Below are 27,978 nucleotides of genomic sequence, written 5' to 3'. Positions count from 1 at the left end.
AAATTAAATTAGGCAAATAAATTTGGAAATTTCTGCTAATAATCTGTGATAAACACGAATTTTCACGAGTATAATGTGATATTGTTCTAGAAAAAACTAAATTAAATGGAGATAAGATTAAAAGTCAATTTGATATCGAAAGATCATGATATGAAAGTTAATACTGGAAAAAAGTTGGTAAATTGTATCGACCTCATATATGATTGAAAATAATTTACATGATGATGGAAAAGTGAATGAGATGTTACATCAAATCGAAAAATTTATGTGAAATAGTCCAACGTTTCCTAACATTAACTGATGAAATATAGAACCGAGCATGAACGCGTTTCATATGCTAAAACAGCAACAGGAAATGAGGTACCTAGTCAAGAAACAATTATCATTATTTTTTTTTCTCAAACAGATTATCTGCCGATATGAACAAAATTTTTCGGCTTGTAACGTATAGTATTTTTATATATAATCGAAATAGTAAGAGTTTTACACAACCAAACATCTCAAAACAAAAAATTGAATGGACATCTACATTATGACACCATAAGACATGATGATTATGATTATCTTAATATCGAATACGATGGTACTAATTGAATGCACATCAAACATGGAAACTACTTTTTTTTTTCTGAGTAAAAAAAATTGGTCCAGTAGTTTTCATGCAAAATAAACCTATTGATAACCAAATTGAAGAAATCATAAGGAAGAAATATGGTTATTCAACTCCTAGCAAGGCGCCCAATATAAAAAGAAGTCCGGAAATGACGGATTTGTGCAATCAAATATTAAATAATCAGAAAGCAAACAATATCTCCCAGCACGATATCATTAAAAAATTCCCACAGTATACCAGACTTCATATTAGTACGGGAGTCCTGGATGCTGAAATTCTTCAAAATCAAGAACAGCTAGAAAATAAAATCCTCCAAAACTTGAAACCACCGAAAATATTTACTTACTCGCTTTCTGTTATTGAAGGTCCTCCGGTTCGTTTTTGCATAATTTTAGCCTTTTCGAATAATAAATTTCATAAAGAATCGATTACAAAGGTTTTGGAGGACAATAAGGATCCTAACATTAAGTTTGACGAAACTAAAGTATTATCGATCATAAATGAGTTTAGAAAAGTGCTTGGCAAACCAAATTTGAGAATATCACGCTCAGTCAATAAAAATCTCACAGAAATGATTGCCAAATCAAGAGATGATACAGAATTTTACAATAATGCCTTTAAAGATAACAGTTATTCCTTCATATTTGATTTGGCCCCGAACCAAAAGGACTTAAATATAATTCAGCATAATCTCTCAGGTTACTACAACAGAAGACTTCTCTACGCTGACATCAACGAGGTCCAAATTTCTACTAATCAGACAAAAATTTACTTACTTGCTAAAGAACCAGAAAACCACCAAAGAGATGAGCTTAAGATTAGTGAGTATGTCTACCCATACCATGCTCCGCAGCCCCAAAGCCAAGTTCCAATCCAGATTCATACACAGCCACCGAAGTACGACCAGCCAAAGCCACAGAAAGAGGAAGAACCACAGCCAGAGAAGCCAAAGACCACAGCCAAGCCCGTACTTCTCTCATGGAAACCAGGAGATACAGAATCTAGCAAGCCAAAGCAGGAAACACCAGCCCAGACAGAACCTCCAAAGCCAGAACCAAAGAAAGAATCAAAGAAACCAGCCAAGGACTCTAAATCTGGTCAAGATCAGAAAATTGCTTCAGGAATGGAACGTGTTACACCTCAAGTTGTGGTAGTTCCTGATGTTTTACCAATGGCCTCAACAAAAGCCCATGTTGACGTTCAAAATTCCCATAAAGAAACATCTAATTCTTCCCAGAAGCCACAGAGAAACAGCAACAGCCACAAACAGAAGAAGGATGATGATAGGTTCCGTGTCTGGACCCCAGCTTTGGAAGCAAAGAAGGCAGAACAGGCAAATCCAGCTCCGGCCACAGAAAAACCAAAACCAGACCAAGAGAAACAGAAATCGAGGAAGCAGAAGCCAAAGAAGGAAACCGAAAACCAGAAACAGGAGACACAAAAACCAGAAAATTCAAAAAAACCTTCCCATCAACAGGAAAGGCCAGAACCAGCCCCACAAGTAGCTAAGCCAAAGCCAGAACCAGTCATTACCCCAGAAGAGCTCGAGAAGCAGTTAAATGAAAAATTATTCCAAATAAAGTCGGATAAGAATCTTCCAATCCAAGCACTCGAAGTACTCCATCAAGATCTCCAAATCTACATCAAATCAATTAGCAATGGCCAGATTGAATTCACCCGCGACCAAACTATTTTAATTCTCGAACCAGTTTACAAAAAGATTGAGCCGATCAAGATCCAGGGATCCCTCATTGGCGAGAAGGTCGTTGAAAATGTTTTGAAGCAGACATTAGATTTTTATGAAGGAAGTGGCATCGATCCAGTGAACGACAAGGAGATGTCCTTCATGACAGCCATCATCTGCAGCAAGGACAATAAGAAATACGTTGGAACTGTTGTTTTTGCCAGCATTTCGGATGATATGTACCAAGATATCCTTCTTCACAACAAACTCAACCATAAAAGAGACGAACAAGGCCTTCCTCCACTCATTTTCGACCCGAAGATCAGAGAATTCGCTGTTCAGGGCATAAAGTATATGATTGAACAGAAGAGAATCATTTCTTTCAACGACGACCAGAAGGAAGCCCTCAAGCAAATGGAGAACTCCACTAAATACAATGGAATCGCCCTCCAACTCGCAATTCCAGAAGATAAGGATAAGGGAGAGCTCTTGATTCAGAAGTTAAACGACGAAAAAGCTCAATTATCAATCCTACTCGGTGAATACAACCACGTTGGCATCCACATATCTAAGTTCGAAGGTGAAAATTACTACTGTGGAATATATTTTGTGAAAATTGAACAATAAATAAAAAAAGTTTATTTAATTTATCTTTTATTATTTAGGCAAACTTCATTTAGATATGATTTACATTGATTTCAAGATATATCTCATTTTATTTTTTAGAATTTTATTAAATACTAATATATTTCTAACATTTTACCTTATGTAATTGCGATTTTATCTTTAAAATCTATCGGCAATACCTATTTATACTAAAATTTCTTTGATAATTGATATTTAAAAACTATTCCGTAATATTCAGAAAAATTGAAACAATCCTATAGTTTACACAGAAATATTAAAAAAATTCTGAGTTGAAAATATAATTCTATCTTATAAGCAATGTCCCATGAAGCTGACTGCATAAGGAGCTTGGTACCTTATGATCTAGAAAAATTGAGAGGATCAGTCCACCTCGGAGAAAAAGCCTTAAGTAAAAAGTTGAATAAGATAATTTTTATATTATTAATGAAATATAAGTTAAAATATATATTCTCTTTACTTCATTCAATTACGTTTGGATGATTTGCCCTTACTTCCAGATGAATGGCTCTTATGTCCAGATGAATGGCTCTTATTTCCAGATGAATGGCTCTTATGTCCAGATGAATGGCTCTTATTTCCAGATGATTTGCCCTTATTTCCAGATGGCTTGTCCTTATTTCCAGATAGTTTATCATCACGTTTTTGTGAAGTATTATCAATTTTAAGTGCAGGTGATTTATTTTCGATGTAACGAAGGCCGGTTAGATCAATGATTGTCATGAAATCAAAATCTCTGAACTGAACCAAAGTGACGTATATCGCTAATATTTTGGCGATTGTTTCGAAATCATTGAATTCTTCTTCTCCTTGTGTGGTATTTTGAGGTTGGCCGTGTGAAAGGATAACAGTCGAATCTATATGCTTAACTGATTTCACTGATTCTTGTAAATATTTGATATCAATATTTGGCTCGATTACACAAATATTCAATATGTCATCTTTGAATTCAGAAAATATACCAAGAGATGTTACTTTGCTAAAATTAGTCTGGTATTTTTCGTCTATAGAGTCCAAGAATTCGCTTTCCCCATTACAATATCCAAACAAACGAACTTTTTGTCGAGGATCTGAATGGCATTTGATTGCATTATGAGCAAATTTGCAGTACTCTTCAATCTGAAGTAAGACATTTGATGGATAATTTAATTGAGGTGGCATATCAACTGTATTGTAAAAAGTATGAGTATATTTGAATTTTGCAATGCAACTATGACGAACTTCAAAAGTAATTTTAATATCTGGTTGCTTGCTTTTTTCTTGTTCTTCAGAATCATTATGATCTGGTTGATCATTATCATCTTGTTCTTCTTCATTATTATCTTGCTCTTCTTCATTATTATCTTGTTCTTCTTCATTATTATCTTGCTCTTCTTCATTATAATCATTATATTGTTCTTCTTCAAAGTCGTCATAATAATAGTCAGATTCGTCATAATATATTTCTGGTTGATACTTATCGAATTTTTTAATGATATCTTCGTTGATAAGATTGTTTCCTTCTATTTCTTTCGTGCTGTAAAATGTATTTGTGAATTCATCATCTGGAAAAGCAGGACCGACGACGTAAGAAATGTCTCCTCCTTTGGAAATTGTGTACAGAGAATACATATTGTCAGCAGATACAAAATCTGGCTCCATGCTGAGAGGTAAATATCCGTCTTTTACTATATCATTCTTATTGATTGTTAATTTTGTATCATCAACATTACCAGGATTTTTTACTTTGTATACATAAATTTTTTCACTCTTTGCAAGAATTTTGTCTGAAATGACTTCATTTATATCATATTTTGTGTATTTCGTTGCCTTTTCATATGAACTTGAATCAAGCTCTTGTTCAAATGGCTTTGCAAAATTTTGAAATACTTCACGATTATCTTTTTTAACACCGAAATTCTTAAAGGCTCCGCCGAATTTTTCGAGAATATTTTCAGAATCTTTTGCAAAAAGTGAATGTGATTTGAAAAAGTGCTTGAAATAAGCACAGTCTTGAAGATAAATATAGCCAAATGGCGCGTTGGATTTATATTGTGTTTCAATTACTTTACCACACATATAATGTAAGTAATTAAGAACATGGAATTTGCATTCTTGAAATGGAGGAAAATCGATTATTTCTTTTGATGTAGGAAATCTTGAAATTAGTTTGTATTTGATAGAATAAATATCAATATGGAAATCTTTTTGTTCTTTGGAATTTATTTTACGGTGGAAGCAATTAATAAAAATAACGTTGTTCGTGCTTAAGCAACCTAGACTTTGACAGTAAATTTTATCATCCTTCATGAAAATAAAACATATTTGGTAATTGTGAGAATACAAAAGACAATGTAATGAAAAAAATTCGTCATAAGAAAGTAGACCGATGTTTGAATCTGGGTTTGAAAATTGTGGGTTGAGTTTATCTTGAGGAAAGATTTTAAGCCATTCTTCACGAGATTTATCTTGATTTAGTTTTGGTATTTGGCCTTTGATCAAAAATTGTAATGCAGGAATTTTCAAAAGGAAATCTTCAGATTGAAAGTTGATCTTTTCGTCAAAAATCTCATCGCATGGAATTTGGTCTGAATGAAGTAAATAATAAAAAGGAAATGGATGCCTAATATTGCGTTCTGATATTCTTTTCAGCAAATCCTCTGGTGGTATGTCGTTTTTGTTACCATCGGAGGCGGACATTGTACTTTTTGAAAAAATTCCCCCAATTCGAGGGTTCTTCAGAAAAAAATTTTTACAATTTTTTTTACTGAAAAAAAATTTTCATCTGGTGAAAAAAAATCACAGATCTGGGGTTACCAGAAGGTATGAGAATTGGATGCAAATAGGATAGCACGCTCCCTTATGAATAGTAGATGTATCTCACATCAATGAATCATCTGGGAAACGAAATTTTTCACTCTAAAAATATTTTCAAATTCAAAAAATGAATAAAAAAAAATTATAATCATAAAAAACAGAATTTTTTACCCCGGGGAATGTTTCCCAGCACTTTTAAAAGAACATTCTATAATTGCACTTCCTATATGCTTAATCATTTTCATAATAAAGTACATTCATATCAAAACCACGCAAATACAGTCTATAATCTCCATTATGATTTTTCCTCTCTGTATTAATTTGATGCTCTTAAATTTTTCATCTGATGCTACTTTAAATTTATTTCCCTTCTCATTGTAATATGAATATGTATAATCAGATTGCTCATCTAACACTGTCCAATCCCCATTCTTTGTTTCTCCAAGTAATATCCAACTCTTCATTTCGTTTGATCCTAATTTATATTTGATTGGAGTTATCGATCCTATTTTCACTTCAACCTTTATATATGAATTAAGTTCATTATCTGTATAAACACCCGAATACGAAGAAAAATAACTACTTGAAGCTTTAATATTAACAAATGATTCTGTTGTACAGAAATTTTTGATGCATTTACATCCAGAACTTGAACTACTACTACTACTACGAGAAGTAATCTCATGAAATAGACTATATAATGCTTGAATTTTTATATTTGCCTCATTTCTCTCATTGTTTGCTTGTGTTATTTCAATTCTTGCTCGTTCTAATGCATTTTGTGCTTGTTCTACTACATAACTCATTTGTGTCAGTCTGTTCTGAGAATCATCAAGTTCATTCTTTGTTTTATTATATTCACTATAGAGATATTTATAAGGTTGTGAATTAACTACAATAGAATTGAATGTTTCTTTTGAAATATATGCTTGTGTTTCAGTGTCAACTTTGAGGATTTCTTTTTTATCAAATATTCCATTGAAACAAGTTTTGAAGCAGTTCCAAATGTTCATTAAAATTGGTTGTTGCAAGTAAGATAAAATGGTTTCAAAATACTGAGAGAAACTTAGTTTTGTCTCATTTTTTGCTTCTTCAAAGCTAATATGATTAAATAATTCAACAAAGTCTGCATTTTTTGCGGCAAGATTCAGGCAAACAATAAGAAATTGATCAATATCTCGATATGCAAGTGATTCGTCTTCTAAAATTGAAATAGCATCAGTAGGATCTAGGATTGAGAGAAATGAAATGAGCTCATCTTCAGTATGAGATTTAAAATATTGTAGGATATAGTTCTTAGGTACTTCCTTTTCTCCGTCGACATACAATTGAGCAAATCTTTTGAGATTACTACTGAGGGATTCTATGTACAAAAATAAATGATTTTGAATGAAAAATTTGACTTTTGCCAAAGCAGGAAGATTGTAAGAATACCACTTTGGAAAAGTTTTAATTTAGCCAAATTAATTGTCAGAATGTAAATGGTAAACACGAATTAAAAGGTACGTATCTATCAATTTTTGAATAGTTTACCAATTTTCCTTCTCTGAGAGTGAGAGAAAACTATCAAATACTAAAGCTCTAATAAGCTGCGCATGCAATAGTTAGTATAATAGCATCTAATATTGCTAAAATTTATGGTTAGTATCCCTTAATGAAATTTCGAAATCTTAAATCTTGAAGTTCATCCTGTGTGTATGCTTGTTATATGATTCGTTGTTATTATTCCGAATTAGAGTAAATAGAAACTCAAATAATTAGTTGAAAGACTTCTCTCCAAAAGTGGCACCTAAGTTAATTGTTTCTGCTTTATCTGATCATCGAAACGGAATTGATCCAAGTTATTAGTATGAAACAATGATATACTAGCGGATAAAGAAAAATAATATTGCAAAAGTCCAAATATTCGATTTTCTACTCATCATATTTTGCATTAAAGTTGATACCTTAATTTTTTCGAAATACTACAACAGTAGCAACTCTATGTATTACCAATGATAGCCAAAGTACTATTTTAGCATAATAAATTTAAAACGATATTGAAACAACAGATTGACTAACCTTTCTGGTATATTATTATGCATACAGTCGGTTGATGAAATATTAAATATCTTAGCTTAACCTTCGTTTGATAATGAGATACTAATCATATGTGGCTTGTTCTGTAGCAATATTCACTAACTGATAAAAAGATTATGATGAGAAGTCTTAATATGCGAGTTGTATTCACATTTTATTCAGATTTATTCTCGAAATGCAAATCACAATATATATCTTGAACTTTCCTTCGAATAAAATCATGATTTTATTGATGATTTTATAGATATTTACTATGTTTTTTAAACATATGAAGCAAATCCTGATATTTTTATATGACTAACAATTTCTGGTGAGCTACATAGAATTTTATATTATATTTGATAGAAAACTATGAATGATTTAAGATTTTGGGAAATAAAATACTTTTATGCATCAATAAAAAAAAATTATCTGGTCCTGCTGTATAATTGGTATATTTTAGTAGCAAAATTATAGAACAGCAAAAACAAATAGTTTCTCTCGATTTGGAATATAATTTAATTGCTTTGTTTCCATATAAATTTTAAATCTACAAGAATTATAACCTCATTTTTCCAAAAAAATCGAAAATAATAAAAAACGTTTCCATTTATTAAAAAACATAATTGGTATTCTCTAAAATAGAAAAAATTTGGAGAAATTCACCAAAGAGGACTTCATTACAGGTGTCGAAGACAATCGCTTTCAGTCAAAAAAGCCTCGAAAAATTTAAATATTGATTACGATTTTCATCAATCTCTTAATACCGATTGTTTACAGTTAACGCAAATTCGTGTTATTGAATTTTTATATATATATGAACATATTGTAAACAATTTATGAAACTTATCAAAATTTCGCGCAATTTAACAATATCCAACTATCATATACGTCCCTTGTTACCATGATCTAATTGTAAGAAGAAATGATTAATACAATCTTATATATAACGATTTATTTACCGAATTCTCAAAATATCTTATTCACAAATCCATAAATTATTGGATATGCATACGTATAAAGAAAAACAAAAAAAATGTTAATTCAGAAAAATACCTGAATGCAGCCTAATCAATAAACAATTTACTTTCTTAACATCTTATTTTGCTCTTCTTGAGTAAACTTTTTCATTTATTTCCCATAATACAATAGCATATCTGCATTGTTAAGTTAAATTGTGATATTGTAATATATATCTCGAAATTATTCAATATTTATGCACAGTACTACTCTGCGTAACATGTTGAGCCTAATTTGCACAATTTTGGTCTATATCTTTGTACTCGACAAATTCATAAAATATGTGTGAATGAGAATAATTAGAAAAGAAAATTTTTTATATTATGGGAGCGCATATTTTTTCTTTGATGTAAATTCCTCCCTAACTCAGTTGGTTAGAGTGTCAGACTGTTAATCTGGAAGTCGTGTGTTCGATCCACACGGGAGGAGATTTTTTCGTTTTTGCTTTTTAATTTTTTTGCTTTGAATTAAGTTTTCACAAGCTCTGTACGAATCACTTGAACGATAAGAAACCTATAATCCGGAAATATTTTTCGAGGATGTCTTTTATCTGAATAGTTTTCTGATATTCTGCATTAAAATTAATAAAATTGTTTTTGGAATGCAAAGGACAGTTGAAACCACGTACATTGATAATGCAAGTCATAAATTAGCGATTTTAACATTAAAAACTTGCTAAATGGATTAGTTATGATAATTCTTGTTTGACGTAAGCTAAGATGAAGAAAGTTTTTATACTTTAGTTTTATTTGGCTTATAAAACCTACGTTTCGTTTTTCTTTGTGATAAACATTATTGAAGACTAAAAATGATATCGTTATTTTATCTGATTTATCTTTTTTGCCGTGTGAACATATTGCGTCTTGTACGATATTACAACTATTCATTCACTCTTCTCTGCGACTTATTTGAGAATTGATATTACTATAAGTTTGCTTCGCCGAATTCTAAATGCATCCCATTGTCCAATAAAACATTCTCGAAAAGAATTTCTGGATTATATTTTTAAAATCGCATTGGTGTCTCGTATAAAGCCAGATCAAACATAATTCAATGCAAAAAAATGAAATTTCGGAGCCAAAAACAATAAAAAAATTATGGAAATTTATGTATATTGCGCCGATCTGTTCAACTTTTATGGCTCTATCTTGAAACTCTTTTGTTTTCATTGTCATTGATTAGAAGTCCTGACATTTCTTTTCATGGGATAAATTTTGCTCATACTGTTATAGCAAAATCCTGAATGTTGACCTTCTAGTGCTCGATATAATTCGTTCATCTTGAAAATATGAAATTATTAGCCCAAATTGAATATATAACAATACTCACACAGTGTCTACAAATATACACAAAAATAACGAAAGTGCAGTGTACTCACACAATTTTTTGTGCTCCAATTTCTCGTATCGCTATAAAAATGTAAAATGTATCCCGAGTTTGAACTCAAAAGTGACAAATATTAAGCATTTTGGAGATTTGGCGTCCGAAAGGCACAAATTTCGTCAAAATAATCAGAATTGTCAAATCTGCATTCTGAAGTTCAACGCTGATTAGCTACCTAAATATACAAAAGAAACATAATAAAAATTTTATATAAAAAAGAATTATTTTTTTATATAACAAAAATCATTTTTTTACATTGATGCACGTATTCTAGCAAGTGTACTTTCCTTTATACGATTAATAGTCCGATCCATTGATGCCTTGAAACAGCTTCTCACTGTTTTTTCAATTTTTTCTAATTCTTCGAGGTTTCTTGCTGAACTGAAGCAAATCTTTATATAACTCTCAGATTGGAATCCAACTCCCAACACGTCAGCGACTTTCTTGCTGTTGTTTAAGAAATAATCAATTGCAGAGTTTCTCAAGTTCTTGTTAACGATCATTACATTTAGAACTGTGTTTATATTCTGCCATTTGATCTTTAGACCAAATTCTGCGAAAATTCTCTGACAATTTGTCTGATTATTTGTTGATGCAAGAGATTTCTGAATTGCCAAGAGAGTTGTTGCATCTGTGGTGTCTAATCTGTCAAACAATTCATCAAAGGTTGTTTGATTCCATGCATCGAACATCAGAATCGTGAAATCATCAGTTAATAAATTATATTTCTTCAAATCTTTGAATTTTTCTGATCTACAGATATGTCCACCGAAGTAGACCAATCTCTTGAGTGTGTCTGTCTCGTAAACACTCATATCTTTGCCTTTCTGGAAGAGTTTGTCCGCCCAAGGATAAATCATCTCCGAAAAGTCACTTGCCATAGAACTGTCGTAGTTATAGAGGTTCAGAATGAACATTGCTGCATCGTTGACAGTAGATTTGACTAAAATATCAGTTTCATTCTGACATTTCATCAAAATATTATATAATTTCTCTTTCTTGGTCAAATTCAACATAATAAGTCTCTCCAAGTCTTGAAGAATAACCCACTTGAAGTCGTTGTCAATGTTATTCCAGTTTTCGGTGATTTCTTCCAATATTTCATCATCATATTTGACAACAACAAGAGTTTTCCTTCCGTAGTTCAAGTATTCGAACTGGTGATGAGTTTCTTCGACTTTCGTGACTTGTATGTAATCTTTTTCTGAGATAAATAATTTGAATGGCCAAGGATTCGTTGCTACTTCGAATTTGCCGTCGTATGTAGCTCTGTATTGTTTAATTGACATTCCTGTATCGGTTTTAGATACAAAAAGTACTGGAGAACCCTTAGTTCTGACCCATGCGTTGAAGAAAGGCTTTAAATCGACACCTGAGGTCTGAGAGAAGGAGTAAACGAGATCTTCAGTAACTGTGGCTGAATATCTGAAGGTATTCAAGTAAACTGAAAGACATTTTCTGAATATCTCATCTCCGAGTAATAATCTGAGCATATTTAATACGCTAGCACCTTTCTCATAACTTATATCATCAAACATCATCTCAGGATCTTCGAAATCGTCCTCAACTGCGTGAGTATAAGTACTTAAGTCGAAACTTAACGCTCTGTATTCTGTATCATAATATAACTCACTCCATGGGAAGTATCCAGTGGATTCCAAGGCAAGATGTGGTAAAATACTTGCAAATCCTTCATTCAACCACGTACTCGCCCAAGAACGAGGTGAAACTAGGTTTCCTGTCCACTGGTGAGCATTCTCATGCGCAATGACTTCGGCAGCACGACTCATCATCGCTTTATCATCTTCTTTCCCAGAAAGAAGATAATCACGAAAAGTGACAAGCCCGTAATTTTCCATGGCACCAGCTGCGAAATCTGAGATTGCAACCAATTGCAGAGCTTGTAGCGGGTAGTCAATATTCGTGTAAGACTCGAAGAACTCCAAAGATTCTTTCGCCATCTTCAAAGCAAAGTTTGGTTTCTCTTTTTGTGAAGGTAATGTGTAAATTGAGACTTCTACGCCTTTGTTCGTCGTTCCGACCAGCTTTTCCCACTTACCAACGCATATACATATAAGATAGCTTGGCATGTATGGCGTGTCTTCGAATTCGTAAAAAGATGTTTTTTCATTTTCGACAATTTTGACTGGTTTTGTATTAGCAAGTGCTAAATATCCTTTGGGAACGACAATACTAAGCTTGTAGACCGATCTGGCAAAGGGCTCATCGATACAAGGCATCATTCTTCGTGAATATTCTGGTTCGAACTGTGTTGCGAGTCCGAGAGTGCCAGAAGATGTGTCATTTGTTAGATAAAGACCATATAAATCATTGTAGATTGTGCCTGTGTAATTAAATGCTATGTGATCTGTATTTTGTGGAATATCAAAAATTAGAGTTTCTGTTGTTTCATTATAAGTGTAGGATGATTCATCTAACCCACTGATTTTAATGGTATTCGCCATATTTAGTTGAAGTTTTGTATTGATTGAAGTTTTCGGAAAAATAATGTTGATTTCGGCTGAGAATTTGAGATTTTGAATATCAGGAATAAGTTTTAATTCATATTTCTTAGGTATTAATCTACCATGAAAGGTTGTAAAGTCTCTAATTTGCTCTTTTGTTATTTTCATTAGTGTTACGACTGTGATTGCAATGAAGCAGCATAAAATAACACAAAAAGATACTGTTTTCAATACTTTTCTGATTGCTCGCTTACTCAGCGGATCAGAATGATTTTGAGTCATCTCCATCTATGAAAAATAGTGAATTGAATTTAACAAAACAGCAACGCATTAAAAGGTTATCTTGGATCAATACAGTAGATTTGATTATGCATTTCGTTTTTCAATCTCATTAATTTTTTTTTCTGATCAATTTCAAATATGGGATCATAATCCTTCTTGGGGATACTTTCATTTTGAATACGAATGCTTCAAGTATATAAGAAGGTTTATTTAAAATTAATTTTTTTCAAACAGCTTTAAATGTCTTATTGAAAATATAATACCAATTAAAGCAAGATAAACAACAATATGAATAAAATACTATAAGCAATTCATAATTTTTTGATGTCTGATCAAAACATTCAACAAAATAAATACAACGAATTACGAAGATCCTAATTTGCTCAAAGCAGCAGCAGAACTTGCCCAGTACTTGATCAACTTCTATGAGAAGGGTGTTCAACCAGATGTTCAACGCGAGAAATTCAAAATAGCAAGGAAATACCATTTAAGTCGTAGTTTAGGTTCTTCAGACATCATCAAAGCAATTCCACTTGAATATCGTGAGCGTATACTCCCTCTTATCAGAAATAGCCGAACTTCTTATTTCACATGGTGCGAATGCCAATGAAGAAGATTTTTATGAAAAGACAACTCTTCATTATGCAGCAGAATATAATAATAAAGAAATGGCCGAACTTATTATTTCACATGGTGCAAATATCAATGAAAAAGATGAAGATGGAAAAACTGCTCTTCATTATGCTGCACAAGAAAACAATAAAGAAATAGCTGAACTTCTTATTTCACATGGTGTGAATGTCAATACAAAAGATTATCTAGGGAGAACCGCTCTTGATATTGCAATAATTAAAAACAATAAAGAAACAGCAGAACTTCTTATTTCGCATGGTGCAAACATTAACGAAAATGACAAATCCCATCTTAATTATACCATGCATACACTACTATAAATGCGATTTGTAGCCATATAATTTTGATATATATATATATCCAACCATTCAAACTTTTTGGGACCCTTTTTTTCTATCAAATCATAATCCCAAAACAATTTGAAGAGTGTGATATAGCGAATATACCTCAAATTTTTCTGAGCTTTGTCTCAACTGATAGATATACATCGTGCCATTTGCAATTAGATTGCATGCACATTAATAGCGGAAATGTAGTGCATTCGAAAAGACCATCATAATGGTGGCAGTTTCATTAACACAACAGACTTTGCCACTGGCAATTTCAAGGTATTACATACTTCTCCTACGATGTGGTAATTTTTATCCACCCTACTTCAACTCATCTGAAGTCGCCAGATATGACTTTATGAATGCCACATCTTTTAAAGAGAATCAAAAATATGGAATTGGAATTGATATATATTCTAATTTGTTTATTGTCCAATATTTTGTACCATTGAACTATAGTTATCACGCTTTCTATGTGAAATATAATTATCACAAATAATTAACAATATGGAGCAAACATAATTAATTTTCTCATCAAATAGATTAGAACTAATTTCAAATGAAATAGAACATTTCGTATTTGCTGTTATAGATAATGTTTCATAATATAATAAAAATAAAATAAGTTTTAGTCGTTAATTTTAAGGGTCTTGAACGTCAGATTCAGCATCTGATTTTTTCTTCTTTTTGATTATGCAAAAAATGATAAGACCTATAATAACTCCAACTGCAATTACACTAGCTGCAATGCTAGCAATCATAATTGGTAATTCACCATCTCTATGGTTTGATCTATGACCTGATCCAGAAGCGTTGAAAGGTAATTCTTCAATATTTGAAGTATTTACAATGAAATATGGAGAGTCTTGATAATTAAATATGTAATATGCATCTATTTCTCTTCTTCCAAATAATAAAAATTGGTTGATCTTCACATAACGTTCTCAAAATAAATGCACGTTTTTCTGGAAAGTACATTTGTGTTTGCTGATTTTCGCACCCATTATAAAATGATATAATCATTGGAGAGTCTGAATAAAAAATTATAATATAGGGTGTCCAAAGGTGTGTTTAGCACAAACCTGAATACTGCGAATAGAAATAAACAAGTTACATATATATAAAGTTTATTTAAATATAATCACCATTGGATTCAATCACGCGTTCGCAGCGATCGATCCAGGCTTGAAAGACACGCTTTAAATCATCATGAGAAAATTGCTCAAATTGCTCTCTTACAAAATTTTCAAGATCGTCTGGACTCGCGAATTCGCGTCCTTCAGCTCTCTTTTTTAGCGTGCCGAATAAATAAAAGTCAGAGGGGGCAATATCAGGTGAATAAAATGGGTTTGGAACAACTTTGACATTGTTTTCCACCAAGTAATTCATTACCTTATGACTTTTGTGAACTCTTGAATTATCAAAATGAATTGCAAACTTTTGTTTTTGTTGTTTGGATTTCTCAAACTCATCAGAATTGATAATTTGAGTAAGAACATTGTCAATTAGATACTGAGCATTCATCGTATTAGGTTTTTGAAGAATATCAATTGCGATGATGCCATTCACGCCCCAAAAAACCGACAACATCATCATTGGTGTGTCAATTTTTTTCTTCGGGAATGTTTGCGGATTTTCATCCTTCGGGATCCACATGATTTTGGCTTCTGTTGCATATTGAAACCAAGACTCGTCCCCTGTTACTAAAAAGCGAAACTTCTTGGATTGATACGCACCCAATATAGAGAGGAGCTCTTTCGAAGATTGGACTCTAGATTTTTTTTGAACTGAATTAAGGTTGTGCGGAACCCAACGTGTATACGCTAGTTTGTAGTTCAAATAATTGTGCAGATAATAACTGACTGTTGTACGTGGTATCTTTGTCATCTCCTCTATCCTTCTGAGTGATGCTCTTGGGTCTTCATCTAGCGCTTGAAGAATTGCTTTGATTTTTCTTTGATCCGGCGATTTTTTGTCAATTTTTATGATGGGCGCCTTTTTGTTCATGAAGTGATACATCCTAACATGATACGTTACAGTGGAATAGCTAGGAGCATCCATACCGAAGCATTTTACCAATGTCTCGTAGATTTTTTACAGTCTTTGCATTTTTTTGCAAGAGCGAGGATGTTTTCTTTATGATTCATTAAAAAAATGAAAAAAATCCCGCCAAAATTTCCCGCGAAACCGCCTCTTGTCTCAAAATTCATTTTATATCCCGGTATGGCGCCAAAATACAACATACTCATCATATACATATATTCATATTTTTTATTATATATTTATAATCAGCATATATCTCCTTTAATAGTCTCATATAGAGCGCTGTGCTAAACGCACCTTTGGACACCCTATAGAATTAAAAACACTTTCTCCTATTTTTCTATAACAGACAATATTATAATTATTTGGATTTTCAACTGCATCTATATACAGATTTCTATATTCATTTGTTTCTGCCATTATTACAAGCTCGACACAGTCATTGTCTGATGTTCCTGCTGGAAAATTAAGACTTGAAATGTCGTTATTAACAACTTGATAACTTGTACTGACATCGTTTCTTCTAATATATACTGAAGAATGATCCGGAAATGTAATTTCTTTTGATTCTTGTCCGATTTTAATTAAATATGAACCTGTAGCTGGAATATGAATGGTTGATGGAAATGTTTCAACTTTTTCCATTGTGAGATAAGTCTGATCAGCTTCTAGATATTTAAAGTAAACGAATAAAATATTAGGTAAATAAAATTCTTTGGATTTTGTAATTATATCTGGAATATTATGATTGAAATCAGTTCTAACATAGACTTGATATCCTCTTGGGTTATTAATTTTAAGGCTTGTTGGATTTGAAAACAACATGCTCTTTTTAATTGTTGTTGGATTTGTGTATATGTGCTCGTCAAAAATGAAGTAGTAAAGAGTAATTGGATGGTCAAAATTATTTTCATATTCAAAATCGTAGTATATTCTAAACATAAGATTAAGTTCTTTGTAATTTTTAATGAAAATACAATTTTCGTCACTAGAAAAAGCTGCTGTTTCTTTTGGAGCCAACGTCACACCATTATGGCCGTTAGATCCCCCAAAGAGAACAATTTTATTGCATAAGAGTTGGAAAACGAGAAACATTTTATGTTGGCAAAAATTTAAAAATCTCCGTTACAAAAAATCTTACTTTTCTAAATAGAGGACTCTCGAAAATATTTACAAAATTTGAATTCTAAATTTCACTTTCTTTTAATTTTTTTTAGTCGCAAAATTTACTATTAAATCGTAAGTTGCCACAAAGAATCCTATATGATGAAGAAAGGAGTGCAATGAGAAAATAAACATTTTCAAGTGTCGGAAATTATTTTTATTTTATCACAGTTTTTTAAAATATTTTTTATTTACTCCTTAATTATCATGCTTTTCTACATGCAATATAATTATTAGAAATAATTAACAATAAGGGACAAATAATATTAATATGGTAATCCCTCATTAAATAACAAAAAAATCAAAATTCGAATAGAACTATTTGCAAATGAATACACATCCAATTTTCATAAATAATTTTTATAATCAAAGAAATATGTTATAGACCGAAAATAGATTTTTTCGGTTTTCTCTTCAAATAATTGAAAGAATGATACTATTATAGGTTTATTATATTATATAGCATATAATCATGCTATAGCCGAAAATTATAAGTTTTGAGAAGATTGAATATAACACAAATAAATTTGAATGTAAGTTAAATTGCTTGTTGTTTTTAATAGCTATTTAATGAGAAATCCAATATTGCAAAATTCAAATTGAATGATTGAAAGAACAGAAAAAGTCATTCTTTTCAATTTCGAATATGTTTCATTGTATTTATAATTATATGGCAAATAAGATATTTAAACTTGATTTTTGAAGGAAAATTCACAAAATTGAATAAATTCAAATAATTTTTATTCAAAAATAAACTAGTTATTTGAGTTTAATACTAATTATCTATTCAAACTACAAAGTTTGTAATTTAAAATATTTTGTGAGATCAGATTGAATTAATTCAAGGTTCTTTTCAATTAATATTAATGACCATATTACACATTTTCGAACATTCTAAACCAAATATATAAAAATGGGAGACGAATGTTAAATTTGCTAGACATGGGGGAGTTGTCTGCAAAGTTTTAGCTCTTATCTCTAACAAAAAATTAATTTTTAAAAAAATGACCGAATACGTTTCACAGCGAGAAAAAAATAAAAGGCAAGATAGAATTTTCTAGACATAAAGAAGTTGTTTACCGAGTTTTAGCTCTTATCTCTAACAAAAAATTAATTTTTAAAAAAATGACCGAATACGTTTCACAGCGAGAAAAAAATAAAAGGCAAGATAGAATTTTCTAGACATAAAGAAGTTGTCTACCAAGTGTCAGCTGTTACTTCTTCTCAATACTGATATAAAATAAAAATCTTTATTATTTATTTAACCTTTATTGTTTCATTAAACTTCATTTATTTTATATTATAGTTTTATTCTTTTAGCTACTTGTAAAATAATCTAATTTTATATCATCATTTTACCGGATTATTCTTCAGTGCATCGATTGTGTATCTAAAATAATATCATTATCCTTATTCTGTTTTTTCCAAAATTCTTTTAAATATCTTTTTTGGTTAGATTACTTTATACTTTTTACTTTTATTTTTTAATTTCAAAAAAAAATTTGGTGATTGTTCTATTCTGTTACAATGTGCATTATCATATTCTAATGAATTATTCATTACATACATTTAAAAAAACTTGTTAAAAATGAAATTAAAAAATTATGTTTATTATTACGCTGTGAATGTGTCAACAGCGGTCATGCCTGTATCTGTATCCCATATTTGCCACAACCTTTCTGTATCTGCATTTGTGTATTTCGGTTTCAGCTGATACATTTGATTTGGCGTGTAATTTGTTCCAGTTAATGGATTAATTGGGAGATCTTCATGCGGTGTGTTATTATTGTACTCCCAAATAAAGGCAGGAATAGCCTGAATGCTTTGGCAGCGCTCCAATGTCGGCCAGAATCTCTCAATCTTCCCATTTTGGTAGGGAGAATGAGAGTCTGTATGCCGCCATTGGACGCGCCAAAGATCAAGTAGATCTTGAAAGGCGCCCCTATTTTCTGAACCGTTGTTGGTCCAGAAACAATAAGGGGCGCCAAATTCAATGAAGGCGGAAGCCGCAACGTTCACTGTCGTCGCTGCTAGCATATCTGGTATTTGTATACACGCTAGGACTTTGCGGCTAAAATCGTCGATTATGCCATAAATATACTGGCCACAAACACCCCTAAAATAATGAACATCTGCATGCCAGATAAGATTGGGTGAAAGCGCCCAATATCTTACTGCTGTTTCTGGCCCGGCATGCTCTAATCGCGTCTTGGTGAAATGATTTTCTTTGAAGTATCTGCGTACTTCTCTATAAGATACATCAATTTGTTGTAATTTCAAACGTTTCCATTGTTTTGTTTGACCACAGGGAAAGGCCCAGTGGTCATGTATCACAGCAAGAGCTTTGATTTGGTCGTAGGGATTGACCATACGACCTTTCTTGCCTTTAGGCAATGGGATATTCTGTAAGCTAAATTGATTTTGTAAAAAAGATTTTGAAACATCTAAATATTTGAAATCATTTGATTGAAGGGTTGGGGTGATGGGAACATGGGTGCAAGCTTCTTCCCATGTCATTTTACCTTCTTCAATCTGATTGGAAATACCAATTAGGTAAATTCGATCGACATACCCTTTGTAAGGATTCATTCTAATGAAGTACGTTAACAATCAAAATATTCTATAAGTGTCTAGTATGGAATTCAAAAGAATAAAGAAAATGGTAACGTAAATAAACGTATTATGAAATAATTTATAATTAAAATGAAAAAAAGAAAAAATAATAATTAAAGTGACTGGAAATGAAAATGAAAATCAGTGTACAGTTTTATTTTTTTCTCGCTGTGAAACGTATTCGGTCATTTTTTTAAAAATTAATTTTTTGTTAGAGATAAGAGCTAAAACTCGGTAAACAACTTCTTTATGTCTAGAAAATTCTATCTTGCCTTTTATTTTTTTCTCGCTGTGAAACGTATTCGGTCATTTTTTTAAAAATTAATTTTTTGTTAGAGATAAGAGCTAAAACTTTGCAGACAACTCCCCCATGTCTAGCAAATTTAACATTCGTCTCCCATTTTTATATATTTGGTTTAGAATGTTCGAAAATGTGTAATATGGTCATTAATATTAATTGAAAAGAACCTTGAATTAATTCAATCTGATCTCACAAAATATTTTAAATTACAAACTTTGTAGTTTGAATAGATAATTAGTATTAAACTCAAATAACTAGTTTATTTTTGAATAAAAATTATTTGAATTTATTCAATTTTGTGAATTTTCCTTCAAAAATCAAGTTTAAATATCTTATTTGCCATATAATTATAAATACAATGAAACATATTCGAAATTGAAAAGAATGACTTTTTCTGTTCTTTCAATCATTCAATTTGAATTTTGCAATATTGGATTTCTCATTAAATAGCTATTAAAAACAACAAGCAATTTAACTTACATTCAAATTTATTTGTGTTATATTCAATCTTCTCAAAACTTATAATTTTCGGCTATAGCATGATTATATGCTATATAATATAATAAACCTATAATAGTATCATTCTTTCAATTATTTGAAGAGAAAACCGAAAAAATCTATTTTCGGTCTATAACAATAATCAAAGAAATATTAAACATTTCATATACATAATAAATGATTTTTTTGCAATTTTTTTTAAAATTATAGTATGAGTGTTCCATATTAAGTTCTGTCAAAATGTAAGCTATTCAATTTTATCGTCGGGGGAAGTATCACAAATCTATCAATTTTTTTGTAAAAGTATACAAAAACATATGGTGTTCAATTAGTTTATAATAATATAAATATTAAGATTATCCAAAATAAGAAAAACTAGGTTTTGAGAACACTTTTGAGATGATAATCAAAATATTTTGATTGAAAAATAATATATTATTTATCAGATATAGAATGGATTTTTTCAAATTTAAAAATTCTGAAAAATAAACAGTTTTGTAAAGTAAAAAAAATGAACGAAAACTCGAGACCTCGTATTCCAAATGAATGGGTAAGATATATGTATGAAAAACTTGAAAGTGGTGAGTAAGGATGTCAATTTGGAAGAAAAGTGAGAAAATTTTGATTGTGAACTCATCTCTAATATTTTGGCTCCTTAATATATTTGAATCATGATCTTTGAGAAGAGTTCTCAAAAGTATTCACAAAAGCTATTTTTCCTTGAAATTTAAAAATCCTGTTTATTATATATTACCGAATTCAATTCCCTACATATTTCAAAATATTCTATGAGCATTTCAATTTTTGAAAAAACATATTTTTTCCAAATATATTTATTATCATATTTCTAATAATATTTCCTAAAGCGTCACTTTTACTTCCTCGATGATTATTTCCCTCTCAAAAAATTCAATAGCTTACATTTTGACAGAACTTAATATGTAACATGAGAGCAATCTGTATATTCAGTAATAATATCGGAATGTATTAAAACTGGAAATTCGAATGGTATAAAAGAAATTTATATCAGCTTGACTATATAGATAAATATGCTTATGAAATTACTCCTCATATCTCAATAAGTGAAATTGTGGCCTATTCTTTTTTAGAAAAACACCTCATAATATAAAAATTTGAAGAATATTCCAGTATCACCTGACAATACGAGCACAATCATAGCATTTTAATGAGATATAAAAATTTATTAACATTTTGAGCGACATAGACTATGCATGAGAAGATGGATATAAAATGCATTGGATATTAAATAAAACAGAATCAAAAATACTCACATCTAACAAAGAATTTCACTCAAAATGATGTAAAATCTTGAAGGCGGCACAATTTTTTGTCACTTTTATGATTTTCTCAATTCAAAATCTAAACTTGAGATATTAATTATTTGACATAAATCATAATGCTTGGATCCACAGTAAATCAAAATATAAGTTTTCATATTGAAGATTAAATTGATTCTCCTTTATACATAATATTGATGCTTCTTCTTCACCAAGGATTTCATGTCAAGTTATTGTTCATGTTAAATTTAAAATTACAACGAAATACTTTATTATACTTATAAAACAAATAAAATAAATACAAACATATATATTAAATGGCATCTTCTTCGAGAGTAAGTTTTTCATCGTTATCAATTTGATTAATTGTTGAATATGGAGTTGTATTCTCTCCACGTGATTTAATATTAAGTCTGTTTCTTTCATCTTTCCTTGTTGTAACAATCGGAGAAATGAAATCTAATATTAACGCAATAATATGCATTTCTTCAGCAATAAGGAATGATAGAGTAATGGGTAAGTCATTAAACAACTTTCCGGAGAAAAGACCATTGAAGGCCAATGAAATTAATGAAATTGGATAAAAAACTATTGAATAAATGCTAAATCCGAAAGGATTAATGATGAAATAAGATAGATAATATGAGAATGCCTTACTGAATATCCCTGTCATAGCAGGAATTATAAAATTCCCTGATTTATTTGAAAATGATTCATCCATGATCCGAAATTGGAGTGGATCAAATATTAACAGTAAAATTACTATAAATACAGCACTTATAAGATACTTAGAAAGAGGAACTACATACGGATCCAAATGTATTATTAATTCTGATGTAAATCTCTCTCCAAATGCGTAAACAATGTGTGCTACAAGTAAGGCAATAACGGCGGTAAGTAATTGAATAAGTTCGTGATCTTTAAACGCTTTAATTGAATATAATGAAAGTGAAGTAATAAAACCAGCAGCCGAAAAGGCCATAGATAGTAATTTTCTACGTGGAACTACCTCTTTGTATATACTAAACATGTTGGCTAGGTTTGTGAAAAGTGGAATCAAAGGAAATGATAGAGATACTACAGCTGGAGCAATATGACCGACTGAATAATTGATGAGTATAATTGGTAATGCAACTGTTGCTAAAGAATTTAAAATTAAGTAATGTAATTCACTAATAAAGAGAGATTTTGATCCTAAGAAACTTGTAAACGCTTTTTCATTAACAAAGAAAATGACAAGTGTTGCTATAAAGCTTATCGCCGCTGCAAATATAATTTGCATTAGACTATATCCGAGAGCTGTGAAGTCTTGGAACCGAAATGATGAAAGTGGCGTATCAATTCCTTTGGCAAGCGTAGTAAATAGAAAAATTAGCATGTGAGAAATCTTATAGATTATCATCAAAAAGTTCTCAACCTAAACTAAACAAAACAATATAAAAACTTAATAATAATCTTTATTAGTCCTAAGATTCATGCCAATATGACTGGATATTCTTCTATCTTAATCTCACATTGATGAATTGGTATAGTTGGAATTATTAAGTATCAATGATACTATCATATTGAACTATGGTTAGAATTCTATGAAAGAGATATAATTTAACAATTTTCTTTTCGATAGTAGGAAAATCTTCAAATTTAGATTCATTTCGAAAATTCATAGATATTCTATTAGGAATGCTAGCAGGTGAGTCTTGGATGATTCTTAAATATTAGAGTCGGTATTTTTAAAAGTGAGTCTGCGAATTCTAATTTAAGTAGGTAGATAAACTAACATGCATAGACTTTTATATTATATTAATACCATTATTGCAGCGTGGTATTCAATAATTGAGGAACTTCGCTTCATGGAAATTTGACAATTTATAAATAATCCTGCAAAACTTTTTGAGGAATTTCCCTTCATGAAAATGTGGATCGATGGTCCTCTTAAACTAGAAGACGTAGAATGTTTCAAGGCATCTTTAATTAATATGCCGGATGAACAATCTCGGGAATACGTAGAACGTTTTAATCAAGTTTTATTTCAACAAAGAATAGATCAGTTAATGCTTATTACAAACAGTGGCTAAATATATGGCCACAAGGAACACCTTTGCACTTTTTCGCCGCTTTGAATACCTATAAACTCAGTGCCCCAGAAATGGAAACAAATTTGAGGGATGAAGGATTCAAAAGAGTTCTAATTGCCTTTGTCAGCGCAGAAACTGACAAGCTTAAACAAAAAATTCAAAATTGATAAAGAGTTGTTTTAGTTCAACTTACATTCATTTGAGCTTCTTTGTAGAGTTGACATGTTTGCGACCAATTCATGTACTGAAATCGCATCTCCACGATGTTATTTAAGTTTGTCAAAAGGTAAACAATAGTATTGAATATTAAAAAGTGGTTATTTTTGAGAGAACTCCTGAGAGTATGCGGTTTAGTATTTTTTGTGTTTTTTAATAATTGTCTGATTGTGTTATTTGGATCCAATAGATTTTAGATAATCTCTTACATTATCTTTTGCAAAAGAGAGTGCAGTTTTTCCATCATTATCCTTTGCTTCTTTATTAGCTCCAACAGAAATAAGATATTGAACAACTTCAAGATGACCTTTATATGATGCCCACATGAGTGAAGTACGTCCATCTTCATCCTTTGCTTCTTTATTAGATCCAATAGAGATAAGATATTTAACAACTTCAAGATGACCTTTATATGATGCCCACATGAGTGAAGTACGTCCATATTCATCCTTTGCTTCTTTATTAGCTTCAACTGAGTTAAGATATTTAACAACTTCAAGATGACCATGATATGATGCTAAAAGGAGTGGAGTCCATCCACTATTATCCTTTGCTTCTTTATAACAGCCACATTCGATGAGTGATTTGACAAGTTTAAGATTTCCTTCTTGACTTGCTACTTGAAGAATATTTCTATCATTCGAATTTGTCTTTTCCCAAAGTCCTTCTTCACAAGCTTTTGAAATCATTTCACGATTTCCTTTCGCAGAAAGTCCATCAAGGAATTTGTAAACGCTTCTAAAGTAACATGTTTTCTTAAGTTCTCCCGAAATATTGCGATTTTCATTAGTTTGAGTGACTGTAGTTCCTTTGGCAGCATTTTGTAATTGATTTTGTAATGAAATTAATTTTGCTTGAAGTTTTTTGATTACCTCTGTAGACTCACGTGACTCTTTGTCCTTTTGATTTAAAACATCAAATATCCCATCAAATATATTGAATTTCATATATTTTTTGACAGATGTAAGAATAGTAATGACATCCTCGTGATTTTGGATAGTAACGTGTGCTTTCCGTGTACAGATATATAATTCGTTGGAATGAATAGTCGATGAAGACTGTTTGAGAAGAGTAATGTACTGATCAACTGTCAAACGCGAATATTTCATGATTTTTTTGATATCTTCTATATTGAATGTATAAAAAAGTTTTCATTGGTAATATAATCACTTATATGAGCAGCAATATATTCGTAATTCAGATTCATCGTCTGAAATGTAATAAATTTGTAAACTTCAGAAATTCAATCAAGAAATTTTTAAAAGAAAGTAAATAATTGAGAACAACTAAGACTAAAATACATTGATTACTTTTGATAAGTGCTAAAATAATTATGAACAATCCAATCATTTTCCTATAACATTTAGTTGAATAATAAAATGCATGTAAATTTAAAGAAAGAAAATTTTTTTTTGAAACAAACATTTTATAAAGGTGCCGATAGATAGTAAGAAGCAGGCATAACAGGTTGGAACGCAGCAGGTTCAATTGCTTGAGGAACTTTATTTTTGTTAACTCTTGGGTATCTGCAGTCATCAACGAAATCATCTTTATTTCCCTGCATGTAATCACTTGATGAGAATGTGATTCCGTAGAAAAAGATCATTCCGAAACACGTCGCGATTGCAATCAAAAGAACAATCACTAGCATGAAGAACAGCACTCCAAGAATAATGATTTGTCTACGTGTTGACATGTTTGCAACCAATTCATGTACTGAAATCGCATCTCCACCTTCTGCAAACGGGTTTATCATTCTCGTGAGTGTTTTCGGGTACAAATCAGAACAGTTTGTTAGACATGTATCTGTTATATCTATACTTCCTGCATTTGGAGGTATCAGGACTTTAAGATGAACAAAGAGAGGACCGTTGAAGTATTCTTGTGTTTCATCACAAACAGACATATTTGGGTAATAATACAAATCAACTTTTATCTGTCTTGTGAATGGATTTGTCACTGTCAACTTGTGTTTGCCAATTCTAGAATAAAAGATACATGTACTCCATGCTTTCTTGAAAGTATAATTAAATTGGCTGTTGCTGTGTCCGAATTTTAATGATGATGAAAGTTCTGACGTAAGAACGAAATCATTGCATCGGAATGGGAAATCAGTGACATCAGTGATGTTCTGTTGTGTGTACGCGTGATACAAAGTGCTCTTGGAGTTGACAGAAATGATGATGTAGCCTGGTTCGTTTTGGAAATTGTATGTAAAGTTGTTTTGTGGCAAAACTTGCATCAAAACGTTCTTCGATGAGTAAACAATGGCGGAGATCTCACATGGTTGGCCGGGTAATGAGTTCCAAATGTGGAAAAGTGTGTCTGTTGAAGTAAAAATCAAAATTAAAGATTTGTCAAATGAAAAACTTGAAAAAGGGGTATCAATGACGATGTTATCTGTTTGACTGACTGTTTGGAATGTTTCCTGTTCGTTCCAAACAGATGAAAAAGGAAGAGTCAAAGATGAGCCTTTCAGAGACATTGTTAAGTCATTTAGAACGAAATACGTGCACGCTGTAACACCGGATTCTTTGTGGGGAACAATCATGAAGATTGAAGAAGGAAAAACCGTACTTCCTGATTTTGTCAAATATGTCCTTTTATCTGGACGTACAACGTAAAGATTATCCGACCCATCAGCTACGTAGTCTATTCGTATCGATTGGACTTCATCAGATGCGTATAAAAGACAGGATTTTGAAATATTGCTGGCAACTGAGAATTTGCTCCATGTGGATTGTTCGCCTCCAAGGGAAACAACTCTCTTAAGCTGTCTGTTGATATGGATTGTATTGCATTGAGAATCTTTCGGAATGGCAATAAAATTAAAAATTTCTTTCTTAATACTCGATAAAGGATGAACGATTAATAACCGCTCATCTTCATCGAATTGAATTACTGTGCTCTTTGGGTCTAATTGTTCAAAAGTTTCTGGTTTTATCAAAAAGACCGTAGCACCTATACGATAAGGTATTGATAGTATAGCTTTTGTCTGCTTTTTGAGGCTTAGCAACACGGGGAACGAAGTTAAAGTTCCAGCAGACGTTAATGTTTTTTCTGATTTTAGATTTTCTATGATTTGAGTGGTTAATGGCTCGATTTTGCTGAAGAATATATATTCTGGCTTGTAGTTCGAATTAAATAAGAAATGTTGCGAACCGTCATTTCCGGTGAATAATGTATGAAAAGGATGCCAAACGTTTATTTCTTGGAGATAAGGGATTAGGTCATCGTTGGGATGTGTGAAGACGCAACTCGGTTGAATTAAATTGGGATCAATGATAAATTGGATTGAAAAAATTAAATCTTCTAAAAAATAAAACGTAATTTGAGAGTTATGAGGAGTACTTAGTACGTAACCACGCTGATTTGGTGGTATTATATCAGTTGTTGAGCCGTCGATGTTAACAGTACACTTCCATCCTTTGTAATCATAAACAAAGAATTTAAAGGTAGAATTAACGATCTCGAAACTGATTGAACTATCACGCGCTGATGATGTGGTGTACACATGAGATGTGTCAATCAAAATGGATGAACAGAGCACGGATAGAAAAACAAGCATTTAAATATCAAATCTAATTGAGGGGCTAAAATCGGTACAAATTTCATTAGATTTTCAGAAGGAGCTTATCGTTTGAAATGACGTTCTTAACAAAGTATTGGATTTGTATAGTTAATTAAAAATACTTGAAATAATCCGAATTATGTTTTCAAAAAGTTATCTTCCCAATTTTTTTTTTCAAACTCCCATTCAATCGATTCGATGACGCACACTTTTGACACTGTGATTATAATTATAACAGTTTCATCCTGAAATGAGTGTGTTTCTGAGGTTAACGAGTATAGAAAATCCGAA

At 31.3% G+C, this 27,978-nt stretch overlaps 8 protein-coding genes, 1 non-coding gene and 1 pseudogene across 10 annotated transcripts, besides 12 other annotated features; 3 read left to right on the top strand and 7 right to left on the bottom strand.

Annotated features, from left to right (window-relative positions):
• Positions 1-634: 634 nt before the first annotated feature.
• TVAGG3_0324840 (CAP superdomain-containing protein) lies at positions 635-2,937 on the top strand (the record flags this gene model as incomplete). The annotated part of the gene is made up of 1 exon (XM_001319238.1): positions 762-2,924. One exon carries the CDS (start codon positions 762-764, stop codon positions 2,922-2,924), a length of 2,163 nt encoding a protein of 720 aa, XP_001319273.1.
• A 413-nt stretch (positions 2,938-3,350) lies between these two features.
• On the bottom strand, positions 3,351-5,701 carry TVAGG3_0324830 (uncharacterized protein; the record flags this gene model as incomplete). The annotated part of the gene is made up of 1 exon (XM_001319239.1): positions 3,408-5,621. One exon carries the CDS (start codon positions 5,619-5,621, stop codon positions 3,408-3,410), a length of 2,214 nt encoding a protein of 737 aa, XP_001319274.1.
• A 210-nt stretch (positions 5,702-5,911) lies between these two features.
• TVAGG3_0324820 (uncharacterized protein) lies at positions 5,912-7,105 on the bottom strand (the record flags this gene model as incomplete). Its single annotated transcript, XM_001319240.1, has 1 exon — positions 5,996-6,751. The coding sequence occupies one exon, from the start codon at positions 6,749-6,751 to the stop codon at positions 5,996-5,998; it is 756 nt and encodes a 251-aa protein (XP_001319275.1).
• Positions 7,106-9,171: 2,066 nt separating this feature from the next.
• TVAGG3_0324810 lies at positions 9,172-9,245 on the top strand. Its single transcript has one exon. It is a non-coding gene; the product is annotated as a tRNA-Asn (tRNA).
• Positions 9,246-10,426: 1,181 nt separating this feature from the next.
• TVAGG3_0324800 (metalloaminopeptidase protein) lies at positions 10,427-13,062 on the bottom strand (the record flags this gene model as incomplete). Its single annotated transcript, XM_001319241.1, has 1 exon — positions 10,451-12,952. The coding sequence occupies one exon, from the start codon at positions 12,950-12,952 to the stop codon at positions 10,451-10,453; it is 2,502 nt and encodes an 833-aa protein (XP_001319276.1).
• Positions 13,063-13,614: 552 nt separating this feature from the next.
• TVAGG3_0324790 (cyclin-dependent kinase inhibitor 2C-related family) lies at positions 13,615-13,899 on the top strand (the record flags this gene model as incomplete). Its single annotated transcript, XM_001319242.1, has 1 exon — positions 13,615-13,899. The coding sequence occupies one exon, from the start codon at positions 13,615-13,617 to the stop codon at positions 13,897-13,899; it is 285 nt and encodes a 94-aa protein (XP_001319277.1).
• A 1,060-nt stretch (positions 13,900-14,959) lies between these two features.
• Positions 14,960-14,987: a terminal%2Cinverted (terminal inverted repeat of Mariner transposon ID:TVAGG3_0324770).
• Positions 14,960-16,262: a mobile genetic element.
• Positions 15,040-16,166, bottom strand: TVAGG3_0324780 (annotated as a pseudogene). The gene has a single exon. A coding segment is annotated over exon 1 (1,127 nt).
• Positions 16,235-16,262: a terminal%2Cinverted (terminal inverted repeat of Mariner transposon ID:TVAGG3_0324770).
• Positions 16,263-17,493: 1,231 nt separating this feature from the next.
• Positions 17,494-18,332: a mobile genetic element.
• Positions 17,494-18,332: a terminal%2Cinverted (terminal inverted repeat of Banshee-A1 transposon ID:TVAGG3_0324760).
• Positions 18,333-18,732: 400 nt separating this feature from the next.
• Positions 18,733-19,704: a mobile genetic element.
• A 176-nt stretch (positions 19,705-19,880) lies between these two features.
• Positions 19,881-20,663: a mobile genetic element.
• Positions 19,881-20,663: a terminal%2Cinverted (terminal inverted repeat of Banshee-A1 transposon ID:TVAGG3_0324740).
• Positions 20,664-20,743: 80 nt separating this feature from the next.
• Positions 20,744-20,784: a mobile genetic element.
• Positions 20,744-20,784: a terminal%2Cinverted (terminal inverted repeat of ISTv3 transposon ID:TVAGG3_0324730).
• A 649-nt stretch (positions 20,785-21,433) lies between these two features.
• Positions 21,434-21,474: a mobile genetic element.
• Positions 21,434-21,474: a terminal%2Cinverted (terminal inverted repeat of ISTv3 transposon ID:TVAGG3_0324720).
• Positions 21,475-22,138: 664 nt separating this feature from the next.
• Positions 22,139-23,253, bottom strand: TVAGG3_0324710 (uncharacterized protein; the record flags this gene model as incomplete). Its single annotated transcript, XM_001319244.1, has 1 exon — positions 22,139-23,203. One exon carries the CDS (start codon positions 23,201-23,203, stop codon positions 22,139-22,141), a length of 1,065 nt encoding a protein of 354 aa, XP_001319279.1.
• A 316-nt stretch (positions 23,254-23,569) lies between these two features.
• Positions 23,570-25,449, bottom strand: TVAGG3_0324700 (protein ubiquitination; the record flags this gene model as incomplete). Its single annotated transcript, XM_001319245.1, has 1 exon — positions 24,290-25,225. The coding sequence occupies one exon, from the start codon at positions 25,223-25,225 to the stop codon at positions 24,290-24,292; it is 936 nt and encodes a 311-aa protein (XP_001319280.1).
• An 84-nt stretch (positions 25,450-25,533) lies between these two features.
• On the bottom strand, positions 25,534-27,836 carry TVAGG3_0324690 (uncharacterized protein; the record flags this gene model as incomplete). Its single annotated transcript, XM_001319246.2, has 1 exon — positions 25,543-27,684. One exon carries the CDS (start codon positions 27,682-27,684, stop codon positions 25,543-25,545), a length of 2,142 nt encoding a protein of 713 aa, XP_001319281.2.
• Between the last annotated feature and the right edge of the window lie 142 nt (positions 27,837-27,978).

The sequence above is a fragment of the Trichomonas vaginalis genome, chromosome V, assembly GCF_026262505.1.
Source record: "Trichomonas vaginalis G3 chromosome V, whole genome shotgun sequence".
Classification (NCBI taxonomy): domain Eukaryota; phylum Parabasalia; order Trichomonadida; family Trichomonadidae; genus Trichomonas; species Trichomonas vaginalis.
Note: the sequence above shows the minus strand (reverse complement) of the source record. Positions and strands in the feature narration are given on the sequence as shown.